This window comes from Thrips palmi, unplaced genomic scaffold, assembly GCF_012932325.1.
Source record: "Thrips palmi isolate BJ-2018 unplaced genomic scaffold, TpBJ-2018v1 HiC_scaffold_4, whole genome shotgun sequence".
In the NCBI taxonomy this organism is placed as follows: Eukaryota; Metazoa; Arthropoda; class Insecta; order Thysanoptera; family Thripidae; genus Thrips; species Thrips palmi.
Genome location: NW_023144631.1, coordinates 14,884,488 through 14,898,592, shown reverse-complemented (window position 1 = coordinate 14,898,592; position 14,105 = coordinate 14,884,488). Strand labels below are relative to the sequence as shown.

The 14,105-nt window shown below is 42.1% G+C and overlaps 1 protein-coding gene across 1 annotated transcript; it reads left to right on the top strand.

Annotated features, from left to right (window-relative positions):
- The first annotated feature begins 5,679 nt into the window (after positions 1–5,679).
- Positions 5,680–13,607, top strand: LOC117649076 (pathogenesis-related protein 5-like). The gene is made up of 5 exons (XM_034391485.1): positions 5,680–5,755; positions 7,869–7,928; positions 9,655–9,880; positions 10,505–10,703; positions 13,193–13,607. Exons 2-5 carry the CDS (start codon positions 7,877–7,879, stop codon positions 13,418–13,420), a joined length of 705 nt encoding a protein of 234 aa, XP_034247376.1. The 5' UTR covers positions 5,680–5,755; positions 7,869–7,876; the 3' UTR covers positions 13,421–13,607.
- Positions 13,608–14,105: the final 498 nt, after the last annotated feature.

The window sequence follows — 14,105 nt, the reverse complement described above, 5'->3', positions numbered from 1 at the left end:
CGTATACACTGAAGAAAAAATCCACGGCAAAAGTCGGGTTGTTGCTGGAATGTTACGCGGGGGTACTGGGAGTCCGACCGAGTCGCGAGGGACGGCCGGGAAGCGCCGTGGCTGTGAGATAAAGAGCGAAATTTGGCTAAAACCGGATATTTTCACCTAAGGAGCGATGCGCGACCTCTAAATTCTGTCCGAACGCTTAGGCCAAAAGAATTTATTTCTTTTTTTACATTCAGAACTTATTTTTCAAGTGCTCCGTCAGCTAACAGAAAATGTAATTTTTCGTGGGACAGTCTAGGTACACACAAAATCTATGTGTGTACTCAGTTCACACCTCTAGGTGCGTGCTTACAAGCATGCTCTTCTAGGTGTGTACTTGCCTAAGCACGCACCCAGAAGTGTGTCCTTAAAAGTGTGTACTCAGTGAGTACACACATAGAAGTGCATGCATTTTCCCTATGCCGCGCATGCACTTCGCAAGTGTGTACTCACTGAGTACACACTTCTAAGTGTGTACTCATTCAAGTACACACTTCTAAGTGTGTACTCATTCAAGTACACACTTCTAGGTGCGTGCTTAGGCAAGTACACACCTAGAAGTGCATGCTTGTAAGCACGCACCTTGAAGTGTTACACACATAGATTTTGTGTGTACGGAGTACGGTCTTCATAATGTGTGCTCTTATGGGAAGCACGGTTTTTGGGTACAGTTGTTCTGTACACCGTGAGGTACGGTATTGCTGTACCTTTTTCCTGGGACTGTACGGCTTTGTTAACAGTGTAGTTGAGAAAAACTCCAACTTTAAGCTTCATATCAACTTTGGAACCCTCTACACTGTCTGAAAAAGTGATTTCCAATCAAATGCGGCTTGACTATGAACTGAGAACGGAACGGAGAGGCCAGTGACTATAAACCACCCTGTTGTGCCCGTGTCAAGTTACGCCACCTCCGTCAAATTAAATTAAATTTGGTATCTCATGACACCCCGTACAGTTATCATTTTCTATTAAATTGTCAATTATCAATTTCTATTAAATCTAAAATCTAATGAATGATGGGTCCCCCTCAAAACCAATGCTACATTTATAAGGGTGATATAAAAGGGTTAAAAGGTATTACAACCATTTGGGTCTCAACAAGACGTGTTTCGAGTACCAAGGGAGACTTGTAACACTTCTCCTAAGTTGTTCACTGCAATGCCAGTGGCAAGCCGTTTTGAATGCCAAAAATTGGCAACCTTGGCCCGGAAATACTCCCCAGCTTGCCAAAATTTGGCAAGCTTGGCCCAGAAATACTTCCCAGCTTGCCAAAATTTGGCAAGCTTGGCCCAGAAATACTTCCCAGCTTGCCAAAATTTGGCGAGCTTATGAAGAAGGACGACCAAAGCTTGCCAAATTTCGGCATTGAAAACTGCTTGCCAAATTTGTGGCAAGCAAACTTACCACTGGCTTTGCAGTGTTATGCTTGGTAAAAATTGAACGATCGTTATAGAACTGACCTCACTTAGAAGGAGCTCCTTTCGTGGCAGTAAATCTCATATCAAGCATGAAATTGTCTACAATGAAATGAAAGTGGCCATGGAACCAGATAGAAAAGCTACTGCCCAGGAGTGCAGAACTAAGTTAAATGACTTGTTGGAAAAGTTCCGGCAGGCATCAGATAAGCAGCGTTGAAGTGGCCGTAGCCCGACTAAGTTTTCATGGTGCGATATATTTTTTTGCCATAGAGAAAGGGAGCGCCAATCACTTTAGTCAAGCACATTCAGCAACTCCCTCTCCAATGCAACTTACTAAAAAATAACCAGCATTGAAAACATTAATATACTTTGTAAAACATGTGTCAGGTTACAGGTTACTTATTACCGTACCGTTCACATATGTACTTCATTCTTGATTCTTCGTTTGGGTTGGACCTCCTTTATATCTGGCCAGCGCAGCATCTGCAAGCATCCGCATGCTAGCAGCAATTTCTTTCACTGATGAATTTCTGTCGCCGCTTCTGTCGTTCTGCTGTTCCCTCCTGTTCCCAACCAGCTCATTTCGGGCTTCGATCTGCTTCTGCTGCACATTTTGAGCCCATGTCAAAGGTCTGCGGTAGCAGTGCCTCCACGCTCCAGAACGACGACTCCCCTTCTGTTGTCATTTCCTGCCCCTGGGTCTTTCACATTTTCTTACTCTTGCTGAACATCAATGCTCTTCTTTTTGGAAGGTCTTTGTCGAACCGATGTATTTGGCTCCAATGCTTTGGCTCCCTCTACTGTGTAATTCAAAGCAGCACCAGCAGGGTCCTTCTTATTCAATTCTAGCATTCCCTTCGTTGTTCTATGAATAAGACTGTATGTTCCTCTTCTGTTCCTTTACCCATGGATTTGACAGCACGTGGTTGAGGAATAACTGAGCACACACAACACTGTTGAGATCAGGTATCAAGTAGAGATTTATTCAGACAAAATTCGGTTTATATGAGCGACAGCGAATAACGCAAGGAAGAACAACTATCGATACATCGATCCTGGAGAGTCGATTGTCCGTGGGCAGAGATGGGTCCATTCCATCCGACCAACATAGTATAGTCAAAGTTTTAATTATTGACATGTAGTATTAATACACAGTAAATTCAAATGGCAGAAACCGTAATGGTTCGGCACAGAAACCACCAGTAAACGATTCTGAATTTGGTAGTCACAGAAACTGGCTTGGGCTCACAGAAACTGACAAAGGTTCCACAGCATATGGAATGGGCCCACAGAAACTGCTAAGGCGTTACGGTCTCGCTGGCCAACCTAACCTCACTGTGTCTCTGGACGCTTTTGTTGTTTTGGACATTATTTACATATTTTGATGAACTTACTTTTCTCGCATTGACAAGTGTATAAAGTACTAGTTTCCTTGCGCGGTACATATGATCCAGGAAGCGGAAGAAGGGAATAACTTGACTTATCCCCAAATTGAGTTTTTATTTAATTCTTGTGCCTTAGAATGGTTTACATCATTACACCAAATTATTTGACTGAATTCCAAGCAGTTTAGGAGAAAATCCACTTGGAAAAAGGGTATAACTCAACTTAACCCCTTTTACAGTCTAAATTTCATTGGAAAATGGAGATAACTCAACCTTAGTCTACATGAGTCCGTTTGACAAATTGGCAAAAGGATATAACTCAACTTGTGTTTTTATGAATCTAGTGTAAAAAGAATTAACTCAACTTAACCCCCCCTAAATTTCAAATTTCAATTTGGAAAAAAGAGCTAAGTTCAAAAAATACACCAGAGTAACATACACTTTATGCAGACTATTGTTCCACTTGACTTGTCTCCAAATTCCTCTTTGTTAAGGAAATATAAGGTGAGCTGACTCTGTTTTCCATTTCAACGGAAAGTGATAAGTCGCAGAAATCCTCTACGGAGTGACCTTACACTTTTGATTTTTTTTCCAAAATTTTACTAATGCTTTTTGAAATTATTAACATGTGCAACATTCATTTGTTTTGTTTTACTTTTCCCTGCTAACAGTTTTTTGTTTCTCCTGAAAAATGGCCAAAATTGAGTTATCCCCTTCTTCCGCTTCCTGGATCATATACACTCTTTATTTCCAATAATATAACACCTCAAAGTCGCGAGGTAGAGTGAATCGCAATTGACGATTACGATGCACTCTGCAAACTGAAGAGCGTAAGAATGAATCACATGGGTCTGCATCATCAACATGAATCATAATCGCCAATGTAGTAGGTCCGTGCTTCTTAACAACCGGATGAAACCCACAAAACAAGCCATCAGTGATAGTGCTATACACACCACTCTTTGTTGGCAGCGGATCATCCACACATTTTAAAGCATCAGCGCAGTCAAGAAACTGTTCCAGCTGAGGCAGGAAGGGTACAATATAACCAAATTTAAAGGGAATCAATCTGGGAATTCCTCTTCTTATGGCAGTCTTATATTCCACAGTAATTTGTTTCAAAAGGACTTTCTCCCCTCCACTGCTTTCTCTCAAGTACGACTCAAACTGCTCGCACGTCTCTAATCCAGTAAAAATGGACTGATCTTGAAAGTTGTCCATCACATTGATGATTGAAACCATTGATATGTAGCCGTCTACAGCAAACAGCTCCTTTTTTAAATTTTCCTACATTATTTAAAATAAGGAAAAAAATTAATGAACATAAGTTGCTATTATGTCTTTGGAAAACATCTTCAGGCAACAGTACCTTAAGAACATCATTGTATGATTTTGTGATGTTATTCATCCCTGATACAAGTGTATTGATTTCTCTCTGACTTGTTCTACAGTCACCTCGTATATCAGATATAAGCTGAGCAGCAGCAGCCTCTTGAAGTCGTAGGCTGGCAGCTAGAAAAATAGCAATGATTCTTTAAAAATTTATGCACATACTTCTTAAGTTAGCAAGGGAGCAAGGCCTAGGTCCAAAACACATCGTCTTTTGAGATTTTTTTTTATACTTAAAATTTAAATACAGTTTTCAATCATCATCTGCGGCATTCTTGCGGACCTGCTTGTGTGATATTTTCAATCGTATCATGCTTGGCATGTAAGCTGCAAATTGCTGTGTACTTACCATGTACGCTTTTGCTTGTAATCTACCTCTAAGGTACGCTTCAGTTTTGTGCGTCCTTGTTATTTATGCTGTAACTTGTTGCGTACCTGACAAGTACGCTTCAAGTTACAGCGTACTTTCAGGTATAAGAGCGTACCATGTACGCTCTTCAGTTTGCAGAGCGGTGTTGACCGGATTCCGTGGTGAGTGCACGGATTCCGTCGCCTGTGTGCAGAATGGGTTTGCCGTTGGCGGTTTTGGTGCAAAACCGCTCCGGATTTATTTACCTGCCGGTTTCTGCGATTCGGGGCTCTCAGGCCACTACAGATTCTGCCATTTCAACTCTACAAATCAAAGAGTGTACATGGTACGCTCTAACTGGAGCATGCCTGCAAGCACGCTCTAACTAGCGCGTGCCTGCCAAGCATGCACTAACTAGTGCATACATGCCATGTACACGCTAACTGAAGCATACATTTACTGCATAAGGGATAGGGAGTTTTCTGGATCAGGAAGCGTGTACATGGCATGTATGCACTAGTTAGTGCATGCTTGGAAGGCATGCGCTAGCTAGAGCGTGCTTGCAGGCATGCTCCAGTTAGAGCATACTATGTACACTCTTTGATTTGTAGAGAATTTACTGTGTATACTTGTATTTGTATGTTCATTACGTTTTCAATGTCTTTGCTAGGTTGATATTGAGAGTGACTTGCTAAGTACTTAATTCCATAATTACTTTACTCGAGCATGCCCCGTGCTAGTGAAAGACTGTAAAGTCCTCTAACTCTTCTGTTTCTTTACCTAATAGTACCGGCAAAGTACAAATTATTTGTAAGTGGTGTTAATACTCTCATTCATGTGATTTGTGTTCAAACAGACACACAGTTAATATGCTTTTTACTCAATTCTAGCAATTTCTGCTGTAAGGACCTGTCTTTATTAAATAAATCTACTCCTAAGAACCAAAGTTTTCCGGTTCGAGCCACGGGCTCAACCCGGGAATCCCCGTTTCAAATGAACTCCGAGTGTCGCTTTTGCCACTGTTACATCACCATAGTATGTCCGGATGCAATATTATCTTAACGTGATAAGTGTGTCTGAGGGAACAGTCAGCAGTAATATAAGTAAGTCCGAAGAGTTCAGGGAACAGATTTGTGGAGACCTCCTTCAACGCAACACAGCAAAATAGATTATTGAAGGTTAGTTAAGTCGCAGAATTTAGCATTTTCGTCTGAAGTCAACAGTTTCTTGTTTAACGGGAACGTTTCGACCTTTCGTGTGCATTTTAAGAAGCGGTGACCAGAAGTAACTCCGGAGTTCATATTTGAGATCCTCTATAGGGATGCAAATTTGCCAAAAAGTAGGTCGGTTTGAAAAACAATGTAACAAAATAAAAATGTTTCAAATATATAAAAAACAATTTTGGTAAAAGTTTAAAAAAAAGGTTTTGTGATCGTCGAAGAGGACGTTGTCAAACGATGTAACAAGCTTTATCGCTTAGTGACATTTTGTGTTAATTCGTCTTTTAATGTGGCCAACATTAACAGGTGCAAACTGGAACTTGTGCACTGAGTCTTGATCACCACCAAATACCTTACCTTGGGGAAATATTTGGACAATGATGGTTCTACCTTTGAGTTTAAAGAGCATTTTCGCGAAGATTTGAGTGATGAGTCATCAGCTGTATTTGGGCGATGAAATGGCCCAATATTCGGTGATAAAGTGTACCTTGCCTACAATTTTAATCCTGGTTGTAATTTTGGCCCGCCTTACGATTTAAGGGGGCACACCAGTGGAAATCGTCAAATTTTGGCCTTCTGTTTTATTTTATCCTTTTTTTCTGCTACTCATCCCGAGTCGAACGCCGCAAACCTCACCTCAAAATTGCAATTACTTTGGCTTGGGCACATTTTTGTAGGTGCTAAAAAGGTAGCTACTTTTGCATATTTCACCTCAATTGTTAACGTTCAGGTGATTCACTTGAAGTCCAATGGCAGAACCCCCGGGCCATCCAATCGCAGTTGGAAAAAGAAATGTTTTGGCGCAAACCGAACTCAAATATGTCATAAATTGCGTCCGTAATCGGGAAAAACGCGTGTAAACCGTTGTTTAACTGAAAACGTCATTTTCTCGAAACACCATTTTTGGACCTGGTGCCCACGATTGCGGGCGCAAAAATTGAGATAATTGAGTGCGGTTTGCGGCAAAATGCTTCTTAAACTTGCTGCTATCGTGTGAACCTCGGATATGGTCGTAGCATGTACAGGGCCTGAGCCACAGACACGGAAACGTGAAAAATATGGTCAAAAAATGAGTTTCTTTTTTTGCTTCTCAAAAAAACATATTTAGGATTGTGTTTTCGACATGTCCGTGGTTCACACGATAGCCACATGTGTCCTGATGAGAAATTTTGAAACCCCATGTTTCAGGCTCAATCGAGGGCTTCACAAAGTTGGGCAAAGTGGAGCCGTGTCACCGAAAAATGACGATGGCGCCCCCCCCCCTTCCCGTCGCCGCCTCTGGCTGCCGTGTACTTTTTTGGTTAATTGACATATTTTATAGTTCAGAATAAATTTCAACCCATTACCTTCGTTACTTTCCTCAGAATAACGTTTTTACGAAGCCTCTGCATTTTCACTGGTGTGCCCCCTTAAAGGAAGGGAGAGCCGGAGAAATCGCCACGTCGTACGTCGTAGCATAAAGATTGCGCCTTAGGGCCTTGGGTCAAATTCTGAAAACTATTTGGTTGCCATTTGAAAACTGCGCTATTACCCTACACTCCACAAAAAATGTCCTGTCAACGCCGTTAATTTATTACCAATGTTTGCTGTTATGCAATTCACGGCGTTTGCTTTGAACTAGTTCACGGCGTTCATTGTGATCTCGGTTACAGTGTTCACTGTGATCTGGCCACAGTAAACGCCGTTAATTGGAGCCTGATTTGCAGTACGTCGGTGCTCAGCGGCGTAAAACTCACAGTGATTACTGTAGACCAGATCACAGTGAACACCGTGAACAAGATCACAGTGAATCGCGTGAGCAGATCACAGTAAACGCTGTGAATTGACCTACAGTGAAAACTGGTAATAAATAAATTAACGGCATTGACAGGACATTTTTGGTAGAGTGTAAGCTGATGTTTTTCTCGCAAGCCCCGGAATCCGCTGATTTTGGACCATACGGTTGGGCCTGTGTGCATTGAAAGCGGAAAAGATCGCATTATTGTTTAGGCGCATATAAATAATCCAATTTTGACCTCTTTAGAGTGAAGTGTATCCTTAATAATATATCCATTTTTATTTTTTTTTACAGAATTTGCAATGGCTGTTTTCCACCTAGTTCTTTTACTGATGATATGGACCCAATCTTACGGTAACGTCAAACCTTCTACTGTAAAACGGTCATGGGCAGAATTGAGAGGAATATTATAAGTATATCACAGCAACAATAATATCAATAAAAGCAATTAAGTTTTCACAACACAAAAGGAAAAAAATTTCCAAACCGAAAGAATTTGATACCCGTAGTAGCCACAAGTGTTGCGAACACGTGTCGGCATTTTCGGACAACTTTGAAAGAGGTACCGTAGAACTGAGTAATATGAGACAAATTTCGAGTTTTTTTGTGAATTTTTCCCTCTCAATTTCAATTTGAGGTACTGAGGTGTTCATCACTTGCTCATTGACTCTTTGGCTACACTCTCACAAAATTTCAGATTTTTAGAGCAGGGATCTTTCAATAACCCTCGGAATGCCGTCCCACATTTCCCTGCAATGTGGGGTAATATGAGACATAAGAAAGAAATGTTAAAGAAGTGTGGATAATTACATCATTTAGGCGGGTTTGGAGCTTTTTAAGTTCTTTTCATTCATTTTAAAGATGATTGGAAACTATAATGGAGACGATATAAAATCTGGAGGGGAGAAAAATGGGTGTCACTAAAGAGAGCTTAAAAATGTACAAGAAGTCTTGAGTTGTGCCTGTCACATGAAAACACTAAACGAAGAGCATAGATGCCGGTCAGATAGAAAAACAAATTCGTGTTAAAATAATCATTACTTGAAATTATTAACATTGGAGTATGTTTGGCCTCATGTTTCAAGCGAAAAGAGGTGTCTCTATTTTCCCTGCAAGGTAACAAAATTGTATTCCATCCGGAACAGGCAGCCCGGGAGTAGACATAACGGAACCAAATTTTGACCTGATTATGTTGACATAATTGCTTACAGATTTAAACCTCGTTCGGACGAGAACCCGAGTTCTAACCAAGGTTTCTGGGGAGGTTTTTACTTACTTTATAAAAACTTGTTAGAATTTAGAGGTTTTTCCTTTGGTTCTAAATAACCCTGGCGAGTCTCTGATAGCCTTCGTGCGTTGCCCGTGAGCTGCCACAGCCTCATACATCATGAAAAAAAATTCACGGTGGACTTCTGAACAACCGCTAGATAGCAACACGACAAAAACCGAAAAAAGAGCGCTTTGTCTCGATTTTCCTTCTTGTCTCATATTACCCCGCTCTACGGTAATCGTGTGAGAACGTGACGGTGGGCACCATTTTACAAGCTTTGCGCTCGTCCTCATTTCTAAGCATAAGTACCAAAGATCAAATAAGTGACCACATTTAAGACAGGTTGAGGGCCAAACAGATGTCTTTAAGGCTTATAGGGATGGTCAGGTCTGAAAATGCCACTCGATTTCAAGGGGGGTTTAAGAACGTTTCACGCGTATTGGCCCACTCAACTTAAAAGGTTTTGTGTGGTATGATGGACAAAGCCTTCAACGGTTCAGTCTGAACTGATCAAAAGTACACAGGCGAAGGTACGAGTGAAGAATGCGGGGGGTCAGCCACTCTAGTAATCGTGTGTACACTTCGTCCAGTAATCATTGGTAATCACACGTCAAAACTAGCTATTTTCGCCGTTCTTATCGAATTGGGGGGGGGGGGCTGTCTTATGAAAACAGGCCAAAATGCTCTTCGCTGGCCAAAATTATTTAGTTCTTGATTATTTTTGTAGGTAATCACTGATAATCAGTAATCCTGTGAACACTCCTGAGCTGGGTGGTTGACCCCTCGGAAAAATGTCTTGCTTTGTTGCAGGCTCAGAGGCGGTCGAGTTTAGGTTGCACAACAAATGTGGATTTAAAGTGTGGCCCGGTATGTTGACTAGTGATGGTTCCGCCGAAGGATGGAAGCTCAAACCTCATGAGACCATGACGATCAGCAGGGATGGAAACTGGTCCGGCCGTTTCTGGGGAAGAACAGGTTGCAAGTTTAATGGCTCTGGTGATGGGCGTTGTGCAACAGGAGACTGCAACGGATTAAAGTGAGTATACCATCCTACACTGAAAATCAAAGAGTTATACACCTCACTCTCTGAAGGGTGAGACATAACTGTATCACCGAAAAAGGGCGATACTAAAATATATCACCGAAAAAATGGTCGTACACGCATGTATCACCGCCACTGGTGCATACTCCCTGGGATCAACCCTTTCTTGCGGTCACTCCCCTGTACGCATTTTCTACTCAAACAACAAAATTTCTATGTATTTTTTTGTGCATGCGCGAAACTGCATTCGTTTCAAAATGTAGGACTTTTTGCGCAACTGCGCACGAAAATGTGCCTTGTTGCGCATAAAACTCCTGCATGTCTTGACTTCTGCACTCTAAAACACTCTAAAACGCATGCTCAGTTTCGTGCATAACCATGCAAAAAAAAACTACATATTAGTTTAGTGTGTTGACATAAAACTCAGTATGTCCAAAAATTTGACATGTCTGTAACAGTTTGATTCCTTTCGGTCCGACGGGACCAAAATTGCATCTTTTTCTCAGCACGGCGTGGCAGAGTGCGCAATGCGCACCGCAATGACTGAAACCTATCTTAATTTTCCAAGAATCAAGAGAGTCCATCATGTTAACCTGATCATCTTCTTATTTTCTGCAGCTGTCGCGGAGGTGGCGTGCCCCCAGTGACGTTGGCTGAGTTCACACTGGGAGGGTATGGTGGCAACGACTTTTATGACGTGAGCTTGGTGGACGGGTTTAACATCCCTATGAAGATACGTCCCAAAGGTGGAAGAGGTTCTTGCAGGGTGACAAGTTGCAAATCTAATGTGAACGCTGTGTGTCCAAACGAGTTAAAGGTAAGCCACAGAAAGTGGGAAATTTGATGGAAAGAATGGTTATTAACCAGAGGACTGAAAGAATCTTCATTGAAAGGCTCTTTACCCATTTCGTTCGGGGCTCAGTAGCTCACCACAGAAGAATCATCGCAGACGCAAACTTAAAGCGCAGAACATTATTGTTGACAATCCTCACAAGAAGGAGAATCGAAAATAATTACAAAGAAAGGTCCGCTCAAAAGAATATTTTTGCACAAATTCCTCACAGGACGGAAAATAATGGCACATCAAATCTCGAAAATCCTCCCTAACATTCTCCCATTGCACGAATTATCGTGCCAAGATTATTTGATGCAGAGAATCACTGTGCCAAAAAACCACAGAGAATCCCGTTAATATTTTTGCTGGGATTTACTGTAGTTCAGAACACAGGGCTTACTGTGCCTGGCTACAGTATTTACTGTACCTGGTACAGGATATTCCGTACTCCACTCCTGTGGAGCAAATCGCGTACGAAGTACAGTAGATCCTGTAAAAAAGTACAGGACATCCTGTACACTGAACTACAGTGACAGCTGTACTAACCACTACAGGATTTACTGTATTTTTTCCCCACAGTGATCCCCGCAGGAGAAAAAAAATTCCAATGCTAATCGCATTGCACGGTGTTCCCGTTTCCATAACTGGTTGAAAATCGAGGAAAACATGACAAGACAACCGCAGCCTTTGAGAGCATGCCAAACAATCCAACCACAGCAACAATGGAGGGGCAGTTTCAATGAGCGCCTGTTCGTTCTTTCAGCCTCGCGATTTTCGAAAGGGCGCAGACGGCAAGCATATTGGTGCCAACCCACGAAAATTAATTTGATGCGTCGTTTCTGCTACGAACTTTTTAGTAGTGACAGACTTTAAAGATGTTCCAACGTTGAGACACCGTGCAATGTGTTAGCATTAGCATTTTCGAATTTCACGGCGTTTAGATTTTTTTTAATGGGCGACTTTAAATTTTGACGGGTGGTACGATGGGACCATGCCGTTGCCATGGAGATTTTTTTTCATGTTTTGACCATTTACTCAGAACATATATGATTTCTTGTTACTTTGATGAGCCAGGAGGTTTAGTTTTGAGGAGTGGCACATTTTTTATTTGAACCATTTTTTCATATCATTAACGGTTCTCGTTTTCGATTGTTGCAAATTTATGTTTTTCGCGTTTACGGAAAATTTCCACGATGAATTTTCGAAAAAAATTGGAATTTTCGTTTTGTTCATGGTTGAAATAGTTTAGATTTGTTAATTTGAAAATCGGAGAGGGGGGGGGGGAAGAATCCACGGACCTCGGACAATAGGGGTTCTTGGGAACCCCTAAAAAATGCTCAGGGATTTACTGCGCCAAATAGAGTATCGTTCAAAATTAAGGGGACACGTTTTCAAAGTGGCCGCAAAACTTGAGTATCCAAGCTGGGATTCCTAAATTTTGTCAGAAGATGCCCCCAAAAGTCCGCGATTCCTGCAGTGAGCCGCGCCTGAATGGAAGGCAACCATCGAGTTTTTCCGTCTTTTCATGTTTCTGCCGTTTAGATTTTAATTTGATAGTGTTAGGAATAACTTTACAATTGTTAAAACAAATGAAATTCTTAGCTTAAATCGGACAATGCAGCGGTTATGCGAAAACTAAAAATAAGTGTTACACTGGTGAAAATAAAACGTAACTCTCTGCTTGAGTAAAGCATTTAGTTACGCTTGCAGACGTTACGCTTGAAATGAAGCTTACACTTGGAACTCCCCCATGCATTTACATAGAGGGAATCTTTGCGGATGAACCTGTTACGCTTGTTTCCGAGCGTAAACTGATAACCCTTGCAAGCATAGTTTGACTACGCTTGAGTTTTACCAGTGAACTAGGTATCCAACCCTTCCCGTCGTAGGTCAAGGTCTCCGCAAACCTGATTTCTCATACCGCATCAATGTACTTCTTCTGGTTAGGTTCCGGTCCGGATCGCGTTGGGAAACTCCCATTGCAAGGAATTGCAGGACGACTCAAGTTCAAGTTACCGATCAATAGAGTCCTCTCCCTGTTGCCATTCTTCAGCGTATCATCTCTGCAACGAGTTTAAAAACCCTGATTCCGGACCGAACTCCTTCTAAAAGCACAAGAGCTCCTGAGACAGTGGATTATGGCGCGGCGCCTCTTCGGGGAACCCCTGGGACGCCGGCCGGGTCGCTGAACTGGTTTCTGTTTTGTTTTGCACTGGGGCCAGATAAAACCAGTCTCGCTCACGAGGTCATGGGGGGTTTTCGGGCCAAGGCCGGCACAGGGTCGGCGGGGAACCCCCTGCCGCTCGTTGGGCAAGGTCACGGGCAGTGGGAGTCCACAGGGGTGCCGTTGCAGTTATGTACCCCCCCACACATGATTCACTTGACGTGCTACGTGCATTAACTGACGTCAATAGAACAATATTCATAATCGGCAAACATGGCAACAAATAAATTTCTTGTTTCATTTTAAGGTTTGGAACGGGAACTCCGTCGTGGCATGCAAGAGTGCGTGCCTTGCATGGGGGGAGTCCCAATATTGCTGCACTGGCGCTCACAACAAGCCGGCCACCTGCCCACCATCCACTTTCAGTCGGATCTTCAAGGACACCTGCCCTGATGCCTACAGCTATGCATACGACGATCTGACAAGCACGTTCACGTGTTCAAGTGCAAACTACGACATTACTTTCTGCCCATAGAGAGCTCAGAGAACAGGCAACGTTTCAGGGAAGATGAAAAGGAAAGTGGCGATTTTAAAACATAACTTCAACCCCTTCAATACAAGTGAAATATTAACGAATTTCTTTATTATTATTACGGCTATTCTAAAAATGAATGTAAACTGAAACAAATAAAAGTTTTCGGGAAAGTTGTCGGTTACCAATACTTTATCCTATTATTTTCCTTCGGACTGAGCTCGACGGAAATATGCCGCCCCGGTTTAATCTATTATTTTAAGGAAGGACCCTACTGAAAAGAACGGCCAAAATTGTCCAAAACAGTACGTTTTGCATTTGTACAGTAAGTTCTCAGCTTTGAGATATTGCGTAGAAGGTTTCAGATTGAGTGGTTTCAAGCTTTAAGTTACGTGGGTAGTTTCTCGATCATTCGGAAACACTAACTACGAATACGCGCGGTTTAGTTCGGGCGCGTAGTGACAGAGCGATGCGACTTGACAGCGTGAGTGCACGTCGGAACTCGCTGTGCACGGATGGTCTTTGTGACATTGGAAGGTGCCACACTTTTTGCAAACTTACAGGCGCATGACCTGGATTGCTTCTCAACACTATTATCAACTATTATCCGTCTAATACAAATGTAGTTATATTTAGTTATAACTATTATTTTAACTACGCACATATTTGTGCGTAGTTGCGCACAAAT

Excerpts from the sequence above, each read along its gene's own strand:
- LOC117649076 (XM_034391485.1), top strand. The coding sequence starts at position 7,877 with ATGGCTGTTTTCCACCTAGTTCTTTTACTGATGATATGGACCCAATCT. Across the intron at positions 7,929-9,654 it reads GATATGGACCCAATCTTACG|GCTCAGAGGCGGTCGAGTTT; the intron begins GTAACGTCAAAC and ends GCTTTGTTGCAG. Across the intron at positions 9,881-10,504 it reads GGAGACTGCAACGGATTAAA|CTGTCGCGGAGGTGGCGTGC; the intron begins GTGAGTATACCA and ends TATTTTCTGCAG.